General features: G+C 42.2%; 1 protein-coding gene across 3 annotated transcripts in view; it reads left to right on the plus strand.

The window, feature by feature from the left end:
• ERMP1 (endoplasmic reticulum metallopeptidase 1) overlaps positions 1 to 27330 on the plus strand; it is a 32875-nt gene extending 5545 nt beyond the window's left edge. Inside the window, exons 3-15 of one of the 3 annotated variants that reach the window (XM_080670556.1) lie at positions 1672 to 1799; positions 3167 to 3272; positions 7456 to 7602; positions 8261 to 8353; positions 10543 to 10755; positions 11619 to 11839; positions 13933 to 14107; positions 14514 to 14704; positions 17815 to 17967; positions 20793 to 20995; positions 21956 to 22071; positions 25665 to 25828; positions 25925 to 27330. In XM_080670556.1, the coding sequence (XP_080526682.1) occupies positions 1672 to 1799; positions 3167 to 3272; positions 7456 to 7602; positions 8261 to 8353; positions 10543 to 10755; positions 11619 to 11839; positions 13933 to 14107; positions 14514 to 14704; positions 17815 to 17967; positions 20793 to 20995; positions 21956 to 22071; positions 25665 to 25828; positions 25925 to 26089 (2075 nt within the window). In that variant the 3' untranslated portion in view covers positions 26090 to 27330. The remainder of the gene's footprint in view (positions 1 to 1671; positions 1800 to 3166; positions 3273 to 7455; positions 7603 to 8260; positions 8354 to 10542; positions 10756 to 11618; positions 11840 to 13932; positions 14108 to 14513; positions 14705 to 17814; positions 17968 to 20792; positions 20996 to 21955; positions 22072 to 25664; positions 25829 to 25924) is intronic. The other 2 variants (XM_080670557.1, XM_080670558.1) reach the window with 2 other exon arrangements.

Here is a 27330-nt window from a genome sequence, read left to right on the forward strand (position 1 = left end):
TTCTTTCTTTAAGAGCCGTACTGAACTGCCCAGCCAGGGTAGCTCAGTTGGTTGAGCGTCGTCCTGTGCACACGTGTGGAAGGCAACGGATTGCTGTTTCTCTCCCACATCAATGTTTCTCTCCCTTTCTCCCTCTAAGCGTGGCCTTTGGTAAGAATGAAAAAACAAAACCAAACCATCGATTACTCTTTAAATTCCTTATTATGGAAAATTTCAAATATGTATAAAAACAGAATTGTTTAATGTCACCCAGCTTCGACAGTCTGATTTGTTTCTTTACCTCACCCCTGCCACTCTTAATTATTTTGAAGCAGATCTCAGCTGTGTCTGTTTCTCTGTATTTCAGTCTAAATCACTGAAAGATAAGGACATGCTCATAATACTATGAATTACTTCATTTAAAAAATAATAATTCCTTAATATCAAGTATCTAATCAGTTACTTTACCTCTTATAGTGCTTTAAAAAAATCCAGGCACGCTGAAACCGGTTTGGCTCGGTGGATAGAGCTTCAGCCTGAGGACTGAAGGGTCCCAGGTTCGATTCTGGTCAAGGGCATGTACCTTGGTTGCGGGCACATCCCCAGTGGGGGGTGTGCAGGAGGCAGCTGATTGATGTTTCTCTCTCATCCATGTTTCTAACTCTCTATCCCTCTCCCTTCCTCTCTGTAAAAAATCAATAAAATATATTTAAAAAAAAATCCAGGCACTAAAGCCATCTTTATAGTCACCTTTATTAATTAATATGTAAAGCTTCCGAATGAAGAAGTAGTTAAGTGATTTGATGAAGTCCTCTGCTTTATCAGTGCTGTGACTAGGGATACTATTCAATTCATTAGTCTCCTTCCCTGTCTTATTAGATTTGGTGTCTTCTTTGTACTTTTTTATCACATCTCCTTGGCGAAATCTTAAAAAATGCTATACCATCCCAACTGACCCCTCTGTAAATGCGATTGATCTGAAGATTTTATGATTTTGGCAGGAAACCAGGCAGGAAAGGAGGGGGTGGCAGGGGGAAATGATCTAGGAAGCTGTGAGCACTAGAAGTGAGAATATTATAGAGGATGTGGAATAAGGATAAAGAAGGGAATAAAGTACTTTGGGTTAATGAGAATATCAGATTTTATTTTATTTTAATCCTCACCTGAGGACATGCTTTTATTGATTTGAGAGAGAAAGAAAGGGAGATGGAGAAAGAGAGAAACATCTATGTGCGAGTGAGCATTGATTGGTTGCTTCCTGCAGCCACCCTGACCAGGGATGGAACAGAAGTCTAGGTTGTGCCCTGATGGGGAATCGAACCTTTGACCTTTCCTTATATAGGATGATGCTACAACCAACTGAGCCACACCAGCCAGGGGAGAGAATACCAGATTTTAGTGCTAATTTAGGTCTAATCTGGTTGATTATTCAACAGACATTAATACTCTGGCCTAGGTATAGTTCTAGACATTGAGAGTAAGTCATCCAGCAAACCAGAGATCCCTGTTCTCGTGGCGGATACTGCTGGTGGGTATGATTGTCACACGACGGTGACAGGTGGAGCTGTGCTTCTGGCCTTTAGCTATGTGATGTTCCCTGATGAGAAAACCCCATTCCTTGCCCTGATGCTTCATCCTGTAAAGATTTTAAAATCTGAGGAGCAAGTCTTTTTTTTATTTTTTTATTGAAAGGTGCCAGTGATGATGCTGTTAGCTGTTCGGTGATGCTGGAAGTCCTCCATGTCTTGTCGACATCTTCAGAAGCCTTGCATCATGCTGTCATATTTCTTTTTAATGGTGCTGAGGAAAATGTTTTGCAGGTAAGATTTTACTGTTGTAAGTACTAGGCTTGGATAATAATGATAGTAATAATAATAACTTATGCATTTTGATTCTTCATTTGAGTATTATTATAAAACTAGAGGCCTGGTGCACAAAATTCGTACACGGGGGGGAGGGTGTCCCTCAGCCCAGCCTGCACCCTCTCCAATCTGGGACCCCTTGAGGGATGTCCGACCACCGGGATTGGGCCTAAACGGGCAGTTGGACATCCCTCTCACAATCCAGGACCACTGGCTCCTAACTACTCACCTGCCTGCCTACCTGATCACCCCTAACTGCCCCCCTTGATGGCCTGGTCACCCCCAACTGCCCCCCCCTGCTGGTCTGGTTGCCCCCAACAGTCCCCCACCCCCACCAGCCTGGTCGCCCCTTACTGGACTCCCCCCTCCCCCTGCCAGCCTGCTCGCCTCTCACTGCCCCCCTCTGCCGGCCTGGTCGCCCCATGCAGCTGCAGCTCAGTCGTTTGGTCATCCCTCACTAACCCCTCTGCTGGCCTGGTCGCCCCACGCAGCCTGTTCAGTCATCTGGTTGTTTCGGTTGCAACGGTCGCTTAGGCTTTTATATATATAGATCATATACAGAAGAAATATTGTACCTGCAGTACTATAAAAATTCTACAGCCACTTCTGTATACATTAGAGGCCCAGTGCACAAAATTTGTGCACTGGAAGGGTCCCTAGTGGCTGCTGGCTCCTGGCTGCCGGCTGCTGGCCACCGGCCACTGGCTGGGTACTCCCTCCCTTTCCCTGGTCGCCTGCCGCCACCGGCCAGGGCCTCCCTCCTTTCCCCCAGCCAGCCCTGCCTTCTGGTTGAACTCCTGGACAACTCCCCGTCGGGGGACATTTACATACTATGCTTTTATTATATAGGATGTTCAGTATTTGAAAACTCAACTTAGAACAGGTCATCTTGTCAGTGTTTGATTCTTGTCAGTGTGATGGCATAATTATTCACCTCAGGTTTTCTTTGACTGCAGTTTCAGAGGTGTTTTGAGGCAGGCACACAGCATGAACACCCAGCCATGGGGATCGTCCCTTCTCGTGTTTGTTGCTTTTTTTGTTGTTGTTCTTTCCTTTGCGTAGCCTCACACTGAGGATGTTGTTTGGCGCCACTCACAGAAACCAGGATGTTTTCTGTGGTGGTGACTTTCCACTCAGCAAACTGCACACAGCCATTATGCATTGAGAGAGAAACAGATGTGTGTCTTTAGATATTGCCTTTGAAAAAATGATTATTTTCCTATTCTTCCCCTTGTCAACATAGATGTTCTGTCTTTAAGCAAAATAGAGACTTTGATAATCTCAAATTGTTTAACTTATATTTGTTTTCTTTCTTTCTCATTCAGGCCAGTCATGGTTTCATTACTCAGCACTCCTGGGCCAACTCAATTCGTGCATTTATTAACCTGGAGGCAGCAGGTGTAGGAGGGAAAGAACTTGTATTCCAAACAGGTATGTGAGACTATACAGGATGGGACAAAGTCGGTTTACAGTTGTGAGTACATGAAACACAGACTGTATTCTTGTATTATTACTTATTACTTATTGTATTATTTCCCATATGGACAACTGTAAATCTACATTTGCCCCACCCTGTATTTTATATTTGAATGCAGTTGCATTGTATACTTTAATGTAATTCTTGTTTTTATAGAAGTGGAAAGTTTATGAAAATAAGTTATCTCTCTAATGAAATGAACATTTTTTTAAAAAAACATATTTTATTGATTTTTTTTTACAGAGAGGAAGGGAGAGGGATAGAGAGTTAGAAACACTGATGAGAGAGAAACATCCATCAGCTGCCTCCTGCACACCTCCCACTGGGGATGTGCGCACAACCAAGGTACATGCCCTTGACCGGAATCGAACCTGGGACCCTTCAGTCCGCAGGCCAATGCTCTATCCACTGAGCCAAACTGGTTAGGGCTGAACATTCTTTTTAAAGCATAAGATAGTTTTAGCTTGTCTTTGTTAAAATTTTTAACCAAATAATGTTAATAGCACCTAATACTTATATAGTGCTTATTATATGCCAAATGTTCAAAGTACTTCATATGTATGTGTGTGGGTGTGTGTATATGTGTGTACATATATATGTATATGTATATATGTGTGTGTGTGTGTATATATATATATATATATACACACACACACACACACACACACACACACACACACACACACACACACACTGAGTGGCCAGATTATTATGATCTCTGAACGCATAATAATCTGGCCACTCAGTGTACTTCTCTTGAGTACCTCATTTATTTGATATCAAAGATACTATAAATCATGCCCCTGATCAGTTTTCCCCTTTGCACTGGCTGATAGAAAGCTCAGGGCAAATAGGTGGTTGATCTCCAGCAAAAGTCTAGAATACTTTTGGTACCCATTTGAGATACAAATACACTGAGTGGCCAGATTATTATGCGTTCAGAGATCATAATAATCTGGCCACTCAGTGTGTGTGTATATATATATGTAGAGAGAGAGAGAGAGAGAGAGATACTAGAGGCCCGGTGCACAAAATGTATGCACTGGGCGGGGGGTCAGGGGAGGCCCTCAGCCTGGCCTGCACCCTATTGCAGTCCAGGACCCCTTAGGGGATGTCCACCTGCGGGCTTAAATGTCCACCAGGGGGATCGGTCCTAAACTGGCACTCAGACATCCCTTTCGCAGTCCAGGACTCTCAGTCCAAGACCCTTTGCTTCTTACTGGAGAGGCTCCCGCCATCGCCGCTGCGCTTGCCAGCCGTGAGCCTGGCTTCTGGCTGAGCAGGGGGGAGCGCCACTCAACTCTGGCTGGGAGAGTGGCCGTGAGAAGTTGAGGTGCCGCAGTTGTGCCCTGTCCCGCCTCTGCGGAGGCGCAGGGACCACGCTGCTCCCTCTCCCGCCGCCTCTGTGGAAGAGGGCGTGCCGGGACCGCCATGGCTGGCCTGGTCGTGCAGGCTCACTGCCTCTGCTCCCCGCCTACTGGTCATTCCGGAAGGTTGTTCTGCTGTCATGTCTAATTAGATATTAGCTCTTTATTATATAGGAGATATATATATATGTGTGTGTGTGTATATATATATGTGTGTGTGTGTGTATATATATATATGTGTGTGTGTGTGTGTGTGTGTGTATATATATATATATGCCACTTAATCCTCAAAACACCATGGAAAAATGAAGGCTAAAAACAGAAAAAAGAAAATGATAAAAGCAAAAAACCACCAGAACCCCCAAGTAAAAAAATAAAAATAAAAAAAATAAAAAACTGAATCATGCCATGGAGAAAAGAAACATAAGAAAGAAAATAAAAGAAAAGGCCAACGAGTGGTGGTAAAACAAGTTTTTCTGATGGGGGAGAGTGAGCACATTCAACAAGCAAATCTAGAGCTGGCAGACAGTTACCTTATTTGTTAACATTAGTCAGCTTTTTGCTAACTTTTAATTTTTTTTTTTAAATATATTTTATTGATTTTTTACAGAGAGGAAGGGAGAGGGATAGAGAGTTAGAAACATCGATCAGCTGCCTCCTGCACGCCCCCCACTGGGGATGTGCCCGCAACCAAGGTACATGCCCTTGACTGGAATCGAACCTGGGACCCTTCAGTCCGCAGGCCGACGCTCTATCCACTGAGCCAAACCGGTTAGGGCTTGCTAACTTTTATTGTAACAAACAACCCTGAATCTCAGTGGGTTACAATAAACAGCAAAGGCTTATTTCTTCCTCGTGTTACATTTTGGTTGCTGGATAACTGAAGTTATGTCTCACGGTTATTATGTCCCACGTGTCTTATTCATGCTGAGATCCAGGCTGAAGGAGACGCCCCAGTCAGTGATGAGTTGATCTCATGGCCAAAGGGATGGACCATGTGATGCTCTGAGAAGTCTTCTCGGTTAAGTTTCATGTTTCTCGCATTCGGATTTAATTTGCCACGGCAGTTCCTGTGGCTGAGCCTGCTGGTAACGGGGTGAAGAAATGTACGTGCTGCTTCCACAGGGAGGCATTACCAGTTACATGGGAGGGAGGAGGGAGTAACTGCGAACAAAAATACATTTTCTCTCACTATCCTAAAGAGAAAACGGCCACATTTGGAAAAAGTTGTATATGTATGAAGATATGAGTGTAGAATCCTATATAATAAAAGGCTAATATGCAAATTGTCCCCTCAACCGGGATTTTGACCAGGGGGCGGGGCTGGCTGGCCAACCACCTGCAGCCCCTCACCCCGGCCAGCCCTACCGCCGATTGGCCCCCACCACCCTGATCCAGGGGCGGGCCAGCTGGCCAACCACCTGTGGCCCCTCCTCCTGGCTGGCCCCACCCCCGATTGGCCCCCATACCCTGGCCAATCACCTGCAGCCCCTCACCCCAGCCAGCCCTGCCCCCAGTTGGACCCCACCACCCTGATCTGGGGGCAGGCCAGCCAACCAACCACCTGTGGCCCCTCCCCCAGGCTGGCCTGGCCCGATTGGCCCCGATTAGGGCAGGCCAGCCAGACCCCACCTGTGCACGAATTCATGCACTGGCCTCTAGTTATTAATTATGATAAAAATTATATATAGTAATAAGGAACTTTGTGGTATATTCAGTGTTTTGCAGTTATTGAAATGACCATTGTAATATCTAGCAACTCAGGAAAAGCATTGAACATAATGTTTAGTGAAAGAGCAATTTACAATTATACTAGAGGCCCGGTGCATGAAATTTGTGCACTGGGGGGGGGGGGGGGTGACCCTCAGGCCAGCCGGCACCCTCTCCAATTTGGGACCCCTCAGGGATCGGGCCTAAACGGGCAGTTGGACATCCTTCTCACAATCCAGGACTGCTGGCTCCCAACCACTCGCCTGCCTGCCTGCCTGCCTAATTGCCCCTTACCGCTTCTGCCTGCCATCCTGATCTCCCTCTAACCACTCCTCTGCCAGCCTAGTCATCCCTAACTGCCCTACCCTGCAGGCCTGGTCCCCCCCAACTGCCCTCCCCTGCAGGCCCAGTCCCCCCCAATTGCCCTCCCCTGCAGGCCCAGTCACACCCAACTGCCCTCCCCTGCTGGCTTGTTTGCCACCAACTACCCTCCCTTGCTAGCCATCTTATGGTGGCCATCTTGTGATGACATGGGGGCGGCCATCTTGTGACCTTATGGGTGCTGCCATCTTGTGACCACTGGGGGTGGCCATCTTGTGCGAGGGCGTGATGGTCAATTTGCATATTACCTCTTTATTATATAGGATATACCCTATGAGTATAGCTACATACACACAATCATACATTTTTTTAATAATTGAAGATATGGCCCTTGCCGGTTTGGCTCAGTGGATAGAGTGTTGGCCTGTGGACTGAAGGGTCCCAGGTTTGATTCCGGTCAAGGGCACATGCCTGGGTTGTGGGCTTGATTCCTGGTAGGGAGCGTGCAGAAGGCAACCGATCAGTGATTCTCATCATTGATGTTTCTATCTCTCTCTCCCTCTCCCTTCCTCTCTGAAATCAATAAAAATATATTTTAAAAAATTGAAGATATGAAAAGAAGTTAGGATGATGGACTTTTGAGTGATTTTTAATTTTTAAACAAAACTTTTTATGGTGTTATTTTATAATTAAAATAATTTTATTTTCTGAAAGGTTATGTTGTCATGTTTCATTTCAGGTCCTGAAAATCCTTGGTTGGTCCAAGCTTACGCTTCCACAGCCAAACATCCTTTTGCGTCTGTGGTGGCTCAGGAGGTTTTTCAGAGTGGTATCATTCCTTCAGACACTGACTTCCGCATCTACAGGGACTTTGGGAACATTCCAGGTATTTTGTCAGTTGTGTGCTACAGTGTGACGATGCGTAATTAGTAGCAAGTTTTACATTTTGAAGTCTGTGAGTAGACAGCATTTTCTGAGCACATTCTCTGTGAGAGCTGTGTATCCTGACTCACTGAAACTAAGCTCCTGATATTTTCCTTTTCTTTTAAATTCTGCTCTAGTTAAAATGTTTGCCTTTTTTAGAACATGTCACCTTGCCCCACAGTGCCACAGAAGAACTGAGGTAACTGTTCAGCAGTTCATTCCCAAAAGATGGTAATAGATCTTGGCGGGGGTTTTTGACTTACATTGCTGTTTTGCTTTGCCAACAGCCTTGGTGGACTGTACAGCTTATTTGAAGTTAAATTTGGCTCTGGCCTGGCAAGGCTATAGACGGCAAAGTTTCAAGGATGTCCCAAGCTCAGTATTGCTGCTCCTTGCTGTGGGACTTTAATGTACAGTAGTGTGCCTCCTCACTCATGTTTTGAATTACGTACCACAGCTATAAGTTCTGTAAGCAATTTGGAAGGGAAGTTCATTCATAAATGGGACAAAGCAATCATGCTGCTGCTTTGACATTTTGTCTTTTAGGAATTTAATACATTAAATAGGCCTAAAACAAGTTGATCTTTAAAGCAAAATGACCTTTTTTGTGTATGTTTTAGGAATAGACTTAGCTTTTATTGAGAACGGATACATTTATCACACCAAGTATGACACAGCGGACAGAATTCTAACAGATTCCATTCAGAGAGCAGGTTGGTATTCTAATTTAGACTTTTCATACATGGTAAGATGGAATATTAGGGATGACCTATAAATCTATAAATATTTCGTGGCCTGAGCATTAGGGAGGTAGTGTATGGTGTGAATGAGCTGGGGCTTTGGAGTTAAGAGATCTGAGGACTTAAATTAAGCCTTGAAGACTAGTTTTGCAATTAAGAGCATAAGACTGTTCATTGTGGGGAATTGGAAAGGGGTTGACCCAGGGTTATGGTAGGATTGCTGAGTGATGAGAGTCTAGCCAAAATGGAAGCTGTGCATTGGAGGTGGCACCATCACATCTGGGTATCTTGTCCAGGTGCAAAAAAGTCACATCGATCCAAGGTTGGGTGGTGAGGGTTATAGGACACGTGTCAGGAGAACACAGGGCAAGGGAGTTAAAGTGCTCTCCAGAGAGATGTGGGGTAGTGAGGGGAGGTAAGTCTGATACTGAGCCTTAAAGAGTTGTTGGGATTTGGCCTAGTGGGGATTACATTCCAAGTAAGAGCACAGCATGGGGTAGGGTGTGCTTGTGTGTTGGGGTTGTGGGGGGGGCTGTTGGTGAGTAGATTGTCAGATTGCAGTCTAATGGAAGCTGTATTTTCAGCAATAAAGGGAAACGAGGTAGAAGTGGGAGGGTAGAGAAAATTGTAGAAAGCTTTACAAATCAGCCAGAAGATGCTGTAGAAATAAGGGATAATGAAAGGCTTGAGTACATGAATGAATGATGGCTTTAAATGCTGTTAGTCTCATGATGCTATCTGGAGTGGATGGTAGAGAGTGGGGAAAGCCATGAATGAGGTAACTTAAGCCAGGAGACAATAATTTAAGTGTGGATCAATGAGGACCTAGACTGTGGTGTTGACAAAAGATAGAAAGGAAAGGGGAGGGGTAGAAAAGTAGATTCATTTTAATGTAAATTCGACAAGACTTGACAAGTTAGATAGAAGGGATGAATCAGATGGACGGCGGCAAAGATGATTGCAAAATATAAAGTTTAGCTGGCTCGGGAGAGATGATGCTATTGACTGTAATAGGGATGTGGGAACAGAGAAGGGAAGGACACCATGAACCCTGTGAGACCCATAGGGTGGGGGGCGTCTGTGAACCGACCAGATGGAAATACAGGTACAGTTCAGAGCTCTTGGAGGAACTTGGTATATGGGTTTGGGTGTGAAAGGCATAGAGAATACCACAAAAAGTATGGAGAATGGAAATGTTTTTTTGGAAGAGCAAAGCAAAGGTAGAGGATTACACTTGAGCTTTTAAAGTCCCATTACCACGTTTTTAGGGAGCCAGGAGAGGCAGTGTAAGAAATCCTGTGGTAAGACAGTGTGGTGTCTGAAGTGAAAAGAAGAGAAAGTTAAGGATGGGATGGGCAAGCGGAAGAAATGCCAATCATTCAAGGCTTTTTATTACTCCTGTGTTAAAGCTCAAACTCATTCATTCTTTCATTGACACAGCAAACATTCATTACCTCTGATGTGCCAGGTTCTGCGTGATAATGACCCTCCCGTCATTGCTGAGCAGTCTCTCTCCTCATTCATGACTCCTGTTTCTGATTTGGAACTTTCCCTCCTCAGGGCCTGCACCTCCACAGTTCTCAGTCTGGACAGTCTCCCCACTGTGTGAGCTATACCTACCACTGGCTCAGGGTTGCTTCTCTGACTTCTCAGACTCCTTTAGTCTCCCAAGATATGTTTCTAGGGACCTCTAATACCTCTCCTTATTAATTATCTTTATTCAGATACAATTGACATTCCTTATTAATTCTTAATAACTTGTATACTAACTTGTGGTTTGGTGTCCGTGAGCTTCACGAGAGGTTTAGTCTCTTGGCTTACCACTGAACTGTGGTGTCTAGAGCACACGTTTGCTGCATTACATATATAGTAAATGAATAGGCACTAAGAAACAGCTATTGAGTTTGTCAACAGCAAGGGTACAGCTGATCATAGTAAATATAGTTCCAATAGATGGGAAAGGATGAAGGCCATTTGGCTGAGTTTATAGGTGGAGAGGAAGTGGAGTACAAGCTTGGAGCTTATTTGAAAAATTTAGTAAGAAAGTGGGGCTGAGCAATAAGGTGGTAGAAAGCTATTTCTTATCACATTCTTGATAGGTGTTTCTTTACTCAGATACTGGATGGCTTATTCAACTTTATCTTTCTTTTCTTTACTGATAGGTGACAACATTTTAGCAGTTCTTAAATATCTAGCTACATCTGATGTGTTGGTTTCTTCTTCTAAGTACCGGCACGGGAACATGGTCTTCTTTGATGTGCTCGGCCTGTTTGTCATTGCCTACCCCTCTCGTGTTGGCTCCATAATTAACTGCATGGTGGTAATGGCTGCTGTTCTGTACCTGGGCAAGAAATGGTTGCAGCCCAAACATAACAGTGAGTATTTTCTCCTAAAACTACAATACTGGCATTGGTATAGAATTTGCCGGAAGTTTTTTTTAGTCAGTTTGCTTTATCTTTCCAAGACATTAAAAATCCTAAGAAAAAGACTACTTGATTTGTAATGTAAGAAACTTCTTAATGAATATCAGATTAATGTGCTCATTGTATTTTTAGTCTTGGTGAAACAGACAGTTTTTATGTACTAATGCATGCCTTAGAAGTACCACATAGGAACTATTGAAAAATGGTTTGTACAGATTGACTTTTAGTGAAAAGTCCTACATCAAAACATCAGGCCTACACTACAGACCACTAGCACACTGTTCTGAAGTATGAATGAACTGCTGCTAGTTAAATGGGTCCCTTTCTGCTTGAAATGTTTTACAGTCTAAGCTGGTATCCGCTGTTATGAGATAAAATATTCAGCAGCTAATTTAAATAATCCTCAATCACCAGTTACTTTCTGTGCTGCTGCTTTTCCTGTGATAGCTTCTTTTAGCAAAATTTTAGGTGGAACTTGTTTTCCATTCTTGCTGATAGTTCGATACACAGAGCATCCCGAATGGACAAAGATTAAGACGACCCACTTTCCCAGTGAGGAATGAATCTGAAGTAGTCCTGAAAGATCATCTCTGAGTCTTTAATACCCACAAACTCTCCGTCAATGTTATTTGAATATTATTCCTTTCTACCTTCCCTGTTCTAGTATTTAACAAATCTTATCCCTGGGTCGTTTCAATACTTTTCAGTTACATGGCAGATTTTCCGATTTAACGTGTGCCCCTCTAACTCTGCTGATTGGTTAGGAAATTGTTTGGTAAAGATGGTGGTCTCCACATTGTGCTTCTCTTCCTTAGCAGCTAACTACACGAAGGACTTCTTCTGTGGGCTTGGCATCACTGTGATAGGCTGGTTCACTAGCCTGGTGACCGTCCTCATCATAGCCGTGTTCATCTCTCTGATTGGACAGTCTCTCTCATGGTACAACCACTTCTATGTCTCCGTTTGTCTTTATGGAACTGCTGCTGCAGCCAAAATAATATTCATACATACCCTTGCAAAAAGATTTTATTATGTGGTAAGTGTTAAGCACATTTATTGATTTCTGTTTGCTGCCTTCGAGGATTGAAGACAAACTCAGTGGGATTCGTTGGACAGTCATGTGTCTCTTAGCCATGGGATACGTTCTAGAAGAGGTCATTAAGCGATTTCATCATTGTGAAACCCTCATCCAGTGCACTTACACAAACCTGGATGGTGTAGCTCGGGGGTGGGCAAACTTTTTGACTCGAGGGCCACGATGGGTTCTTAAACTGGACCGGAGGGCCGGAACAAAAGCATGGATGGAGTGTTTGTGTGAACTAATGTAAATTCAAAGTAAAGGAGCGGAGGGGAGAGCAAGAGAACCGGATAGAACAGCCGGATCCGGCCCGCGGGCCGTAGTTTGCCCACGGCTGGTGTAGCTGCTGCTGGAACTGCCTGTGCTGTGCGCTCACAGAACGGCTGCGCAGCATCACCGCAAATGCTGGGCAGTGCATTGTGATGTCCCTAGGCGACAGGAAATTTTCAGCTCCGTTATAATGCGATGGAACTACCATCATAATGTGGTCTGTCCTTGACTTCCTCGTGTGGCTTTTCCCCGGTGGAGGAAAAGCACAAATTATATACGTGGCTGGATTTGGCCTTTTGAGCTATCAAAAATTGTATGTCATGGTCATAGAAAACTGGCCTCCAGAGCTGTGTTAAATTTCTGAAAGGCTTCTTATTCTGAGGGTTTTCTTGCAGACTTCAAATGTGACAAAGCTGTAAGTGGTGTTAGGGGTGATAGCGCTGCTGCATCTGCCTCTGTTCTTGTAACCCTGCTCTTGAATCTGCCAGCCCTTCCTGGGCTCATCTAATTGCTTATGTTTGAATAACTCTGTTCTCCACTGGGCTGTAGGCTCCATGAGGGCAGGGATTGTTTTATTATCCCCTGGGCTGAGGCAGCGTCTGACACAGCACTAACACACAGTAAGTGTTTGCCGCCTGCAAAGCCCTAACCGGTTTGGCTCAGTTGGATAGAGCGTCGGCCTGCGGACTGAAGGGTCCCAGGTTCGATTCCTGTCAAGGGCATGTACCTTGGTTGCGGGCACATTCCCAGTAGGGGGTGTGTAGGAGGCAGCTGATGGATGTTTCTCTCTCATTGATGTTTCTAACTCTCTATCCCTCTCCCTTCCTCTCTGTAAAAAAATCAATAAAATATCATAAAAAAAAAGAATGCACTTACAGCTGCACTTAAAGTTTTCTCCTTAGTTTCCTTCACTTTTTTTTTTAACCTGTATGTTGTTGACGTAGATTCTGACACTTCCCCTGGTGTGCTGTTGGTGGCACTGCAGCAGCCTATACAGTCATCCCTTAGTGTTCCTGGGGGGATTGGCTTCGGGGAGAGGGGGGTGGAGGGTGAGGGGGGGTGGGCGGGACCTGGGATATAAAAATCCTCAGATGCTCAAGTCCCTTATATAAAATGGTGAAGTATTTGACATAAACCAATTAAGCACATTCTTGCTGGTACTTTAAATCAGCGGTCGCCAACCTTTCGGACCTCACAGACCACCAGTGGTCCCTTTACTTATAATGCCTAATACAGTGTAAATGTTATGTCAACAGTGGCTGTGTTGTTTAGGGAAAAATGACAAAAAGGTCAGCGGCATGTTCAGTACACATCAGCAACAATGTAATATTTAAAGGAATTTTTCAGTCTGTTGTTGGTTGAATCCACTTAATGCAGTACCTGAAGATACAGAGGGTTGACTGTACCGTCCTTCACAGGTCATTTCTCTAGTTTGCCTGAAATTCTTTGGGAGTTGTATAAATGGGAAAGCTTCCAGAGGTGAATGTTTTTAGGAGACTCCTTTTTCTATCTTATAACATTTTCAAAGTTTACCTACGGCCCGGTGGAGGAAAAGTACAGGTTATGTACAAGTAATGCTGCTTTTACCCCAGCTTGTTAAATTCCCCTTTCCTGTACAGCGATTTGAATTTATTGCTTCAAATTAGGAGGTAGCTTTGTTTATAAAGGCTAGACCCCACTTAAAATGTGTAGCTTCTCTGAGCAGTGGGAATTATATTACAATAGAGTATCTTTATGAGTGGCCCATGAATACGACTCTTGAGTATTTTTCTTTCTTTCAGAACGCCAGTGACCAGTATCTGGGAGAAGTATTTTTTGACATCGCACTGTTTGTGAATTGTGGTTCCCTTATAGCTCTCATTTATGGAGGATTTTGCTCGGCATTTATCAGTGCCGTCTGGGTGGCGTTTCCATTGCTCACAAAGTTTTGTGTGCACAAGGATTTTAAGCAGCACGGTACGGTGTTTTTGGTTTGGATACAAATGGGAAAATACCTTAAAACACATAAGATAAGGCGTTTGGGGACTATTTCTTTCATCTTTTTGGGAAGGTGTTCTAAATTGTTGTTTGTTTGTTTTTAATTTCCAGATCACGCAGATTTTTATCTCATACCTTATACCCTATCCCATTTTCACGTTTATGAACACATGCTAATATATTACTTATGTATTTTGTTTAATTGTTATTTGTACTTTAGCCTCTCTGAGTGAAAGTGTTTTATCTCACTGGATAACATGAACCAAAGGGCAAGAGTCACATCTAGCCTAGTTTCTGATAGGTGCCAAGGTACACCAGTACTATAAAAATCCTTATCTCACTGGAGAGTTTCAGAGATCTGTGGATTCTTTCTCTTTTTCTCCAGGTGCCCGAGGAAAATTCATTGCCTTTTACCTACTGGGGATGTTTATTCCTTATCTTTATGCATTATACCTCATCTGGGCGGTGTTTGAGATGTTTACCCCTATCCTTGGGAGGAGTGGTTCGGAAATCCCACCTGATGTTGTGCTGGCTTCCATTTTGGCTGGTTGTACAATGATTCTCTCCTCTTATTTCGTAAGAAAATTTTTCTTCTTTTTTTAAAAAAATATAGATATGTGATGAGTTTAGCCATACCATTCTGTAATATAGTGTTACTTATAATTTATTGAGAAATTCTTAAGCAAAAGAAATAGTGAATGGCTGTGCATATTGTGGGTTTGGTATGGTAAGAAAATGTAGAATGGGTTTTTGTTGTTATTTTTGCCCCTCATCTGATTATATCGCTTTTCAAATAACTTTTCAAACTACCTGAACGTGAATTTGCAGAATGCTTATTACCAAGTGAGGACTGGTAGGGGTGGCTTAGTGGTGAATTTTTAGAATGATTCCTAATTGTGTGCTTTGAACTCACTCATTAGAGGCTAGTGATAATACATAGTAGTTTTATTGGTGCTCGTTAGAGCGAGTGAAGGAAGACTAATTCTGATGAGGCGTTTTCCATGATCGATCGGCTTACAACTGAGTCTGTCTCCTCGAGTGATGTACTCTTAGGACGCCCACAATGCTTTTATTTAGCAGTGATGAAAGAGTATCACAGGCTTGTCATTCTGCTTTGTCAGTATTCTGCCCTCGAAGAGAGTTCCACCCTTGCCAGCCTGTTTCTCTTCCCCGGGACTCTCCAGAGGGAAGAAAGGACATGAGCAGAGTTGATGGCCGGACCCCATTGGTTAGAACAGGCTCCATGTGGAGTTCTGCCCTTGTGTGGTGCAGACACGGTCCAGGACTCCGGACGCTGGCCTGGCCCCTCCAGGGGAGGCAGGTCTCTGATTGTGGCACTTCTCATTGGAGTTCCTACTCACTGAATACCCGGGGGCACACTCTGAAATTTGGAGCTAGGGGACCAAATAGAAAAAGTGGTTGTGGCTTTATTGCGTTCTTTCCTCTGTGGAGATGATAGTGAGCTTTCTCCCATTTGTTTCAGTAAAGGGCATCTGTGTGGAGGACGTTAGGATCTAGTGACAGCAGGTCAGCATACCACGTGCATGACCAGCATTATCCACGCAAGTCCCTTAAGTAGCCAGTAAGTAGCTGTATATGCAGCGGCATACACAGTCCTGTAGATTCCTGTGCACACGGTTGTTTGCAGTCAGTTGTACTAGTCCTAAAAAAATCTGAGCCAGTTCCAGCCTTTTACCTTTAATATAACGATTCAGTCCTTACTGGTATTTGCCGAGATGGATGGAAAATCCTAAAATGTTTCTTGTTACCTTCAGGGTTTACGTATTTTGGTTTTAATATTAAGCCTTTAAATCCTCTGTACATATTACTAGATAGTGTTATGAAGATTAAAGATGGTGGAATATTGTCTTGTAGAAAGGTTCTAATCTAGTAGCTGAGTTATGAACTGGACCCCATGAGTATTTAAGTCATAGTCAGTGAATGGACATTCAGTTCTGTTCCACATGGAAGGGTTCAAAGTGAACTCTGAGAACCTCACTTTGGAAACTGAAAATGACCCCAAAGCATGGAATCTTGGAAATCATAAGAAAGGGGATTAAAGTATATTATCTTCTAAATTATATTTTCTTAGGAAAGCTTTGATTTTATTAAAAGTGCCACTTGGCGCTAACCAGTTTGGCTCAGTGGATAGGGCGTCGGCCTGTGGACTGAAGAGTCCTGGGTTCGATTCTGGTCAAGGGCATATGCCTGAGTTGCGGGCTCGATCCCCAGTAGGGGGCGTGAAGGAGGCAACTGATCAACGATTCTCTCATCATTGATGTTTCTATCTCTCTCTCCCTCTCCCTTCCTCTCTGAAATCGATAAAAATATATTTAAAAAGTGCCTCTTCGAATACTTTAAAACCTCATATAATTTTCATTATGTGAAATAGCTCTGCTGCTGCGGGTTATCATTCCCATTATTTTCTTGTGTGTGGAGTGTTAAGGATAGTGGCTTATTAATAGGGTGAGCCGTTCTGTTTGGGCAATGGGAAACTGAAACACAGAGCATACTTCGGAGAGCTTTTCTTTCAGTCCTTAGGGATTTATTACATATTTGCTAGAAAGCAATTGAATTCCTGTCAGGTGGTCAGTTAGCAGGTCTCCGGGGGTTCCTGTGCTGCGGCTGTCATGGTCATGCTGTTAGATGGGGTAGCAGGTAGTGTTTTGCTAACTCACTGCTTTGAGTCCTGGGGAACTTAGTTCTGGGCTCACAGAGCAAAAACATCAGATCCTTTCTCTAAGACCAGTATTGTTTTGCTGGAGAGTACACTGAATGGGATATTGGTACACTATAAAGTTTTTTAATTTTATGTAGTAGAGTATATGGTAGGTTATGAATATTTGCCTAATTTTCTATTTTCATCTCAAAAGTATTTTCATATTTATGTTCTTTTCTACTTATTGACCCTAGAGGGTTGGTAATAAGGAGAAGACAAAAGGGGAAGCTGGGATTAGATCATGGTTTCTCAGAGGGGTTCCCTAAGGCATCTGAGTCATGTGTGTCCCCTATAACTTTTAATTCAGTGATTTCATTACAATTAATAAGCATATTTAGGATTTTGGCTGCTGCGTTGAGACTGAGACACTCTCGTGCCCACGTCTGGAGGGTCACTATTACTTTGTGTTGTAGTTTTTCCTCACGTGGAGGAGGAAGTCTTGAAAGTCCATCCAAAGGGATCCAACACCTTGGCATATTATTAAAGCATTATGAGTGAAATGTGTTTTATTGAAATGGGCCTAAAAGCTTACCACCTCCGTTTCTTTAATAAAGGCCTGATGTCACGAAGAGTTGGTAGTTAGGTCATCTGTGTTAACAGTCATGCGGTGTTAATAGCACATTGACAGAACAGGAAATAAAATGAGGTCATGGTTTGGTGATGGATCTACATCCTCTAGTCTCATTGCCAACTGAGCAGACACACTGATTGTTCTCTTTTTCCCACTGCTGTCTGTCAGAAAGGCACCACCATGGCAGCTGGGGGCATTTCTCACTCATCTAGGTTCTGACGTGTGATGGAAATCCCTTATAATTAGTGCTTTGTTTACTGGGTGTTGGAGTATGTTAGCACGTGCTGATAAATTTTCTTCATTATCTGTCGTATAATACCCGTCACAAAATAAAGTCAGCTAAAGCCACCTTTCTGCCAGTGGTAATTTTTCCTTTTTTTGTGTTTTGTGTTTTAGATTAACTTCATTTACCTTGCCAAAAGCACACAAAAAACCATGCTAACTTTAACTCTGGTGTGTACAGTTACATTCCTCCTTGTTTGCAGTGGAACTTTTTTCCCATACAGCTCCAATCCTGCCAGTCCAAAGCCAAAGAGAGTGTTTCTTCAGGTAAGAGCAATTCTGCGTGAGCTATTTGAAATTCTGGAGAGGGAAGCCTCGTGTGTTTTGAGCTTCACTAGTCAACAGGAAAACCAACTGACATTCCTCCTGTTGACCTATTAAGCTGTAGTCGACTATTCTGTGTACGACAGTGAGGAAAAGCCCGACCATCGAGAGGCATTCTATCAGCTACTAGTAGATACTTCCCAAGAGTCCAAACTGGAAATACCTGCCTGTTGTTTTACTACTGTTCAACTTGTAAAAATGCACCCACTTTGAAAAATAAGAGCAAATATATATCATGGGGTAATGAGCTTTTAGAAGTACAGATTGTAAGAATTTCTGCAGGCCAGTAAAAATCTGAATTATCAATTGGCAAAATAAAATAGGTATTTTATTTATTTATTAAAGTTATTGATTTTAGAGGAGAGAGGGAGGAAGAGAGAGAAACATTGATCTGTTGTTCTGCTTATTTATGCATCGTTGATTGATTCTTTATGTGCTCTGACCAAGGACTGAACTCACCGTTTTGGTGTATGGGGACGATGCTCTGACCCAGTAGTCGACAACCTTTCGGACCTCACAGACCACTGGTTGGTGACCGCTGCTCTAAAATAGCTATTTTTAAATGCTAGTAAAATTGATCTCAGTTAACACTCCAAGCAATATGTGACAATGAAAATGCAGTAATTTAGAAAGGGTTTAATGAAATGAAATTTAGAATTTTCTTATATTTCAAGTTTTTCTGCAAACTTTTAAACTGGCTCTATAAAGCAGAAAAAAGGACTAAGTTGCTGTATTTACAGTTCTCTGTTAGAGGTTGTGGAGAGGCCCAACAGAAGAGCTGAGTCACAACCCAGATAATTATTCAAGGACTTGCATAAGTAATAATATTTGAACTTAAATATCAGAGAGGTTTTGAAAAAGGGCCAACTAGTCCTTGTTTATATACTGGAGGACATAGTGATACATTTTATGTGACTGTTTGCAAAAAACCTTTGGTGAAGAACAGCTAATTTTAAAAAAAAGTTTTAATTGATTTCAGAGAGGAAGGGAGAGATAGAAACATCGATGATGAGAGAGAATCATTGATGGGCTGCCTCCTGCATGGCACCTACTGGGGATGGAACCGACAACCCCGGGCATGTGCCCTGACCAGAAATCGAACCGTGACCTCCTGGTTCATAGGTCGACACTCAGCCACTAAGCCACACCAGCTGCGTGAGAACAGCTAATTTTTAGGAGATTTAATGTTTTCTGTGACTTAGTAAATGTTTTCAATTTAAAAGTATAATTAACATACAATATTAGTTCCAGGTGTACAACAGAATGTCTTTCTAATTTTTATAATTAATTAAATCAGTACTATTTAGGACAAACCAGATTTTTATTTTTAAAAACTCCTGTTCTGATTGGAATTGGGGTTTGCTTCAGTGCCAGTTGGTGAACTTTTTCTGTGAAGGGCCAGATAATATTTTAAGATCTTCCAGCTGCTGTTTTTTTTTTTTTTTAGAGTGAAAGCAGCCACAGACAGTACCTAAGCCCTCTGCGACCCTTTTTCTTTTCCTGTATGATATTCTTCACGCTGCTTTCTGTTGTTAATAAAGCTATTCCAGCCCTAACGGGTTTGGCTCAGTGGATAGAGCGTCAGCCTGTGGACTCAAGAGTCCCAGGTTTGATTCCGGTCAAGGGCATGTACCTTGGTTGCGGGCACGTCCCAGGAGGGGGTGTGCAGGAGGCAGCTGATTGATGTTTCTCACTCATTGATGTTTCTAACTCTCCCTCTCTGTAAAAAAATCAACAAAAATATATATTTTTTAAAAAATAAAAGCTATTTGTGCATTGATACTTTAAAAAAAAAAAGCTGTTCCATAAGGAACTTGGTGTCCCTTCCCAGAATTCTGTTAAGCACAAGTCTGTCTCGTACTGCTGAGCTGTGAGTCCCATTTTTCTCTGCACATGAATTAGTCTCATGTAACACTGAAAGGGAAATGTGCGTGTGTACTACGTAAGTCCTTATCTGAAAGGAGTTCTAGTGTCCATGGTTTTCAGAATTTATATGAAATTTAAATATATAAATATATTTGTAAGAAAAAAAATGAAACAAAAGTCAAAATGTATTTGTCAGAAATAATAAAATAATAAAACAACCCATCTTTGAGTTTAAAAGAAAGAACATTAACAGAACTTAAGAAAACCCAATGGACCCTTATTGATCCAACTCTTTCTCCATCTCTCCCTCTTCCCAGCCCCTAAAGAAGTACTCACCCAACATCTTGAAGTTTGGAGTTAATCATTACCTTACTTTTCTTTATTTTACCACATATGTATAAACCCCTAAACAGCAACACATAGTTTTGCCTGCTTTTGAATTTCTTACAGGTAAAGCCATTCCATAAACATTCTTCTGCCCGAGTATGTGAGAGAGAACCTTCCAGGTTGATTTGGTCACTGTAGTGCATTGTTTTCCCTGCCGAGCAGACTTCTGTTGTAGGATGACGCCCCAGTTTGCTCACTTTACTGTTAACAGACATCTGGATTGTTTCCGTTTTGCTGAGGTGGGCAGTGCAGAGGGTTCTCTAAGGTGTCTCTTCAGGAGTGGAATTGCTGGCTTCAAGGGTATGTGCACGTTCACTTTGTTAGGCAACGCTAACCCGTTTCCTAACGTGACCGTGCCAGCACACACTCCCTCCAGCAGTGTGCGAGGGTGCCTGATGCTGTTCCACAGCCACCTCATTTCTGGTATCGTCTGACTTACTCTTTCTGGTTAGTCTGGGGAGGGGATGTGGATGAAGGAATTGAAACAGTTTTCTCATTAGTTTTGTTCTTTTCAGCATATGACAAGGACATTTCATGACTTGGATGGAAAAGTAGTTAAACGAGACTCTGGAATATGGATCAATGGGTTTGATTACACTGGAATGTCTCACATCACCCCTTACGTTCCGGAGATCAACGACACCATCCGAGCACGCTGCGAGGAGAAGGCACCCCTCTGTGGTTTCCCGTGGTACCTCCCAGTGCACTTTCTGATCAGGTTGGTTCACTGCTCTTCTGCTTCAGTTGGGGGTGAGTGTGTTCTCAGGGCCTGTCACTGTATCCACACTTTTTTCGAACTGGTCAACACGGAAGTCAAGTGCTATTCACATTGCTTTTTCCTATCACAGCAACAGTTCTGTGTTTAGTGGGATGAAGCACTCAGAAGAGTGGTTTTGCTTTTTTTCAAATTTAGAAAAGTCCTCTAGAAATCTCAGTAGTTAGAAAGGGCGGCCTTCTTAACTGAGCTACTAGACAGCAGTTAAGCATCAAGTTCAAATCATGTATTTCATTTCTGGGAAAAATTTTTGTGTTGTTGTTAATCCTCACCTGAGGATATTTTTTTCTGTTGCTTTTCAGAGAGGGAATGGAAGGAGGGGGAGGGAGAAACATTGATGTGAGAGAGACACATTGATGGGTTGCCTTCTGCACGTGCCCCAACCTGGGACAGGGAGCAAACCCACAACTGAGGTTATGTGCCCTTGACCAGGAATCCAATCCACAACACTCTAACCATTGCTCTTCACTGGCCAGGGCCATTTCTGAGAAATTTCTAGTGTTTGATATTGGAGGATTAGATGAGAAGAAATAGTTTGGGTAGTGGAATCAAGATCACCTATGATCCTTTATTCTTAACTTTGGGAAGGTTTTATTCTGCAATAACCTGGGCTTCAGAGGAATTGGCATTATTTCTAGAGGCCTGGTGCACGAATTCGTGCATGGGTAGAGTCCGACCGGCCCAACCAGATGGGGGGAGGGGGCACAGGAGGTTGGCTGGCTGGTCCTGCCCCCTGGGTGAACTCCCAGTCAAGGGGACAATTTGCATATTAGCCTTTTATTATATAAGGGGATTATATTCATCAGAGTTTATTTTCATGCCCCGAAATCTGTTTCAAATATTCTGAACACAAGCATCCTAAATATTTTTGAAATAGTGAATATTGAATTCCTTTCCAAATAGGAAAAACTGGTATCTTCCTGCCTCAGAAGTTTCTCCTGGAGAACCTGTTCATTTCAGACTTATATCCAAAGAGCAGACCCCCTGGGATTCTGTAAAGCTGACCTTTGAAGCATCAGGCAAGTCATATGGCAGTTTTCTTCTTGTCTATAGTTCTTAAAATTTTTAAGCATGAATGTTTTTTTCCTCAGGTTTATAATAGTGACCAGTAGCTTAGTGTTTCTAAAAGCAATTGCAGCTGATTATGATTTTTTTAAAGAAAATTTAACAGGAAGCACTAACCTTCCTCTATCCTTTATGCACAATTTGGAGAATTCCAGTAAAGGCAGGTTCCTGGTAGGCAAGCTGTACATCACCCATCCTATGTTTTGTGATTACAGATGTCAAGAAATCAGAACAGGTTTTTTTTGACTGTTTATATGTATGTCTGTCTGTGTACCACTTACCACACTTTAAATTATAGAAGCTTATAGGTAATAATTGGGACAGTTAAGATCCTTTGTAGTTTTTTTCAGTGTTTTGCAGTTACTTTGAGTCTCCTTATCCATGAACTTGGAATGTCCTTTTATTTATTCAAACCTACTTTTTTGTCTCTCAAAAGTGTTATAAAATTTTTCTTATCTAGGTTTTGTTGCAATTATAATTGGATTTTTCTCTACCAGTATGTCTTTTAACTGGTTATAATTTGTGTGAAGGCAATTGACTTCTGTATGTCAATTTTATATTTTGTTACCTCATTGAATCTTTTATTTTTTTACTCTTGAAACTTTAGGGTTCTCCAGGTATGCCAGGAATTGCCAAACTTTAAAGGGCCAGATAGTAAATATTTTAGGCTTTGCCATAATCTAAGCCTGACTGAGTGGTTCAGTTGGTTGGAGCGTCATCCTGTACACCAAAAAGGTTGCAGGTTCAATTACCGGTCAGCATATACGTAGGCTGTGGGTTCAGTCCCTGGTTGGGGTTTGTATAGGATGCAACTGATGTTTCTCTTTCTAAATTTAATTTTAAAAAATCCTCAGGTGAGAATTGAATAAAAACAACAGATTAATAAATTAAAAAAAAACCCACAAAACCATTTTTAGCCTGAGAGCTACACAAAAGCATAGCTTGTTGACTACTGCATATCATCTGCAAATGTAGTATTTCTTCTTTACCAATTCTTATACCTCTAATTGATTTAAGTGATTAATACTTCTAGCATTGTGTAGAACAGCTGCTGAGACAGGGACATTCTTGCCTTGTTCTTATGCAAAGTCTATAGTGTTTTCCCATGATAGATGATTTTATCATGTTTAGCATTCATCAGTTGGCACTTATTGAAATCTTTTTAAAAATAATTACTTTTAATTTTGTGAAAGGCTTATTTTTAGCCATCTGTAAAGATAATCATAGATGACATATTCCATCAGGTTATGGCCTGTTATTTTCTTAATGTGATCTTGGATGTTTGCTAATATTTTCTTTAGAAATTTTGCATATCTCACGAATTACACTGAGTGGCCAGATTATGATCTCTGAATACATAATAATCTGGCGCGCGTGTGTGTTAGAGGCCTGGTGCATGAATTTGTGCATGGGTGGGGTCCAGCCAGCCTGGCCAGGGGGAGGGGACATGGGCGGTTGGCCAGCCTGCCTGCTGGTCAAACTCCTGGTCGAGGGGACAATGTGCATATTAGCCTTTTATTATATAGGATATACACTGAGTGGCTAGATTATTGTGCGTTCAGAGATCATAATAATCTGGCCACTCAGAGTACATTGGTCTGTGTGTGTTTTATACTCTATCAGATTTAAGTACCAGTGTTATGCATTATAAATGTAAAAGCATCATAAATGTCACACATCATGAAAACAGTTGGCAGGTTTTCCTTAATTTTCAATGCTTTGGAAGTTTATGGAGCATTGGAACCACTTGGTTGAAAAGTTGGCTTGAATTCCTCTCTGAAACCACCTGTGTCTTTTTTGTGGAGTAGCTTATTTTTCTAGGGAAATTGGTCTGCTTAAGCTTAATGGCTCTGTGTTCAGTTTTGGTTGCCTATATTTTCCTAGAAAAATCTCCATTTCATCTGGGTTTTCCAAGTTATTAGTGTAGAGTTCTTCAAAGCAGTCATATGTGATTTGCAAACTTCTGTTTATTTTTATTTCTCTTTTTGCTCCACTTTCCTCCTCGCCCCCATGCCTCTTTCCTAATCAAGTTAACTAGTGGTTGTCTTAATTTAAAATAGTAACAGACTTTTGTTTAAGGTGGATCTGTTTTGTTCTGTTCTCCATTTCATTGATTTCTGATTTTGTCTACAATATTTCCTAACTTGTGCTTTTTATTTTTCCTTTTATATACCTGTCATTTTATTGAAAACAAGGTTTATTGCTATGGATTCTTCTCTCATTGATTTACCTGTGTCCAATCGTTTCTGGTATATGTATTATTTTTATTGTAAAATTTTCCATAATTTTTGTTTCTATTTCCTTTTACCCATGCTTCTTTTAAGTAGGACACCATTAATTTCCAGGGAGAAGGCTGGTTTGTTTTGTTGATAATTTCAAGCTTTGATTTATGATCAGTGTTATTTGTAATCTCAATTTTATAGAATTTTGCTATTTTAATGATCTAATATTTTACTTTTGTATTTTATGCTCACCCAAGATGATATATATCTATATTATCAGCATGTAAAATTTGATACAGATTTCATATGGTCTATTTCACTGATGATTTTGTTTAGGTCTTTTATATCATTTTGTTCAATTGACATCTTAGAGTGAAATATTATAGTCTTATATGTATTTTTATATATATGTTTTGCATCCCCTGTGTAGTTTTGCTTGATAAAATAGTTGCTATCTATTATTTGGTGTACAGAACTAACAGTTTTTATGTGAACTTGCAGCTTTTAGTATAAAAATGCCTTTACTTTTAATGCTTTTTGTCTTGAATTCTATTTTCTCCTGACATCAAAGAGCTCTTTTTAACCTTGTGTCCAGTTGCCTCTACCACCTTTGTTCATACCTTTATTTTTACCCTTTCTGAATCTCTTTAAGTATATTCCTTGAATATAGTACATGATTGGTCTGGCTTTGTAAGCCAAGCTGAAAACTTTTCTTTTAGTGGCCGAGTTAGATCTATTTACATTTTATGCCTGATGCTTTCTGTCTTTGTCAGTGGTTTATAGTTGACTTATGTGTAATACTCCTTTTCCTTTGATGTCTACTTTGCTGGCATTTAAGGAAGTTTATATTTTATTTTTGTTCTGATCACCTATTATTTAACCCTTCATTGTGTTGGGGAGTGCGCTTACTAGCTTTGCTCTTCCCTCTGGTTTGCTACATGCAGCATTTACACGGCCGTTTCCCACCCTAGTATCTGTTTTAGTAAGATAAAATCCTCCGTGCCAGTTCTTTTGCTATGGTTGTTGCAGTTATCTCTTGGTTTGATGACACTTATTTTCTATATTTCTGAAGAAGGGCTCTCATGAGTGCTAGAATGTTTCAATGACAAGGCTAAGACTTGAACCCAGGTTTCTGCTGCACCTCATTACTTACCTTTATGGATCTACACAGATTGGCAAACCTCCATTCGGTTTGCAATGAGTGTCTTTAAAGTGATAAAAGGCATGAATTTCATAGTCTGGTTTGGTTGGTGGCTTAACTGCTTTTCTTGTAGATGCAGTTTTAAAGATAGTTATAACTGACCTTTCTTCCTCTTATGTTACAGGACCAAGCCATATGTCATTGTATGTTCGACCCCACAAAGGGTCCACACTGTCTCAGTGGTCTCTCGGCAATGGCACCCCAGTCACAAGTAAAGGAGGGGACTACTTTGTGTTTTACTCCCATGGACTCCAAGCCTCTGCATGGCAGTTCTGGATAGAAGTGCAGGTGGGGATTTCCCAGGTGTAGTTGGCAAGTATCAAATACTTGGGATCAGTATTATGCCTTCACAGAGCTAGAAAACTAACAACTTTTCTCTGCCAGGTCTTGGAAGAGCAGCCCGAGGGAGTCGTCACTGTGGCCATTGCTGCCCACTATTTTTCTGGGGAAGACAAGCGGTCCTCCCAGCTGGACGCTCTGAAAGAGAAATTCCCAGACTGGACGTTCCCTTCTGCCTGGGTGTGCACCTATGATCTCTATGCGTTTTAACCTTGTGAATGAGCTCTAGGTAAATGCCCCGTGGGATACTTCAGGTGACATGGTCTCTCCTTATGCTACATGGATATTTGTAACGTAAGTCAATGAATTTAGTAAGTTTTTGGGCTAGCTCTCTCAGGGCCAAGCACTGTAGTGGTTGTGCTGTGGGGTAGTGACACATGGCCTTTTTAAAACTTGAAAATGCCAGCTTTCTGGCGCTCAAGCACACGTGGGTACTACCACTACACTAACATGTCGTTTTTTATGACCTTATGGACAGAAGCCAACAGACTACTGCAACAGTTGTCCCCTGAGGGTCATGAAAGATGTTGAAAGTACTACAAGACCATTGTTAATGAGACAAATGACATTTCCAGTGAAAGCCCAAGACCACTGGTTGTGTCATGGATGTTGGGTAAATTGCCAGTCAGTGGAGTAATGATTCCCCTTGAGGCCTACTGTAGGTCACTAGGAAACTATTACAGAAGGATGGAAGCAGCATGGGGCTCTGGAGGCCCCAGCCTGTGCTGGGAGAAGTGCCTCTTCAGGCAGCTTCTAGCGTGTGCTGGAGCCCAGGACCCGTGTGGAAGCCGGTGTTCAGCTGGTGGTTCCTAGCCTACTGAGGAGTGGTCAGTGCGGTCCTTGTCGCAATGCCCGTTCCCCTCTGAAACATCTGTCCCCCTCTCCACCTTACCGATGCTCTACCCCCCCCCCCTCGGTTTTCACAGGTTCTCTTGGTCCAGAATGTCAGTTGTTTGCAAGTACAGGACTTGCACTTCCTGCCTCAGAGCCGGTTGCCATGGCGGCTGTTCTGGGGAGGGAGGTGGGTGGGTAATAGTGACTGAGCATTGTATACATACTTATTCTCTTTGTTTTGTAGAAGGGAATTTTCCAAGGTTAATCCTTAAGGGGCGTAATTTTATTGATGCATGGGGTCCTTATTTTTGTCTGTTTTCTAACCTGCTGAACAGATTGCTTTCTCAGTAACTTACTGTCCAGCAGAACTGGCTTCCCTGTAGCTGTTGGGGTTCAGACCCGCTTAATGGCAACCCTAGGACTTAAGAGGTGCTTTTTGTTTTGAAGAAGGTGGCTGTGTGGCTTGTGAGCATATCACAGCAGTGCCCCTGGGCTCCTGGCGCCAGCAGTGGAAGGGCTTGGTGAGATCACTGGTAAATTTTGCTAGCTTTCTTTTTTTCTGTTAAGAGATATAAAAAGTCGGACAAATTCTGAGTGTAGTAAGCAACCCCCCCCCC

The sequence above is a fragment of the Plecotus auritus genome, assembly GCF_963455305.1.
Source record: "Plecotus auritus genome assembly, chromosome: 5".
Lineage (NCBI taxonomy): Eukaryota > Metazoa > Chordata > Mammalia > Chiroptera > Vespertilionidae > Plecotus > Plecotus auritus.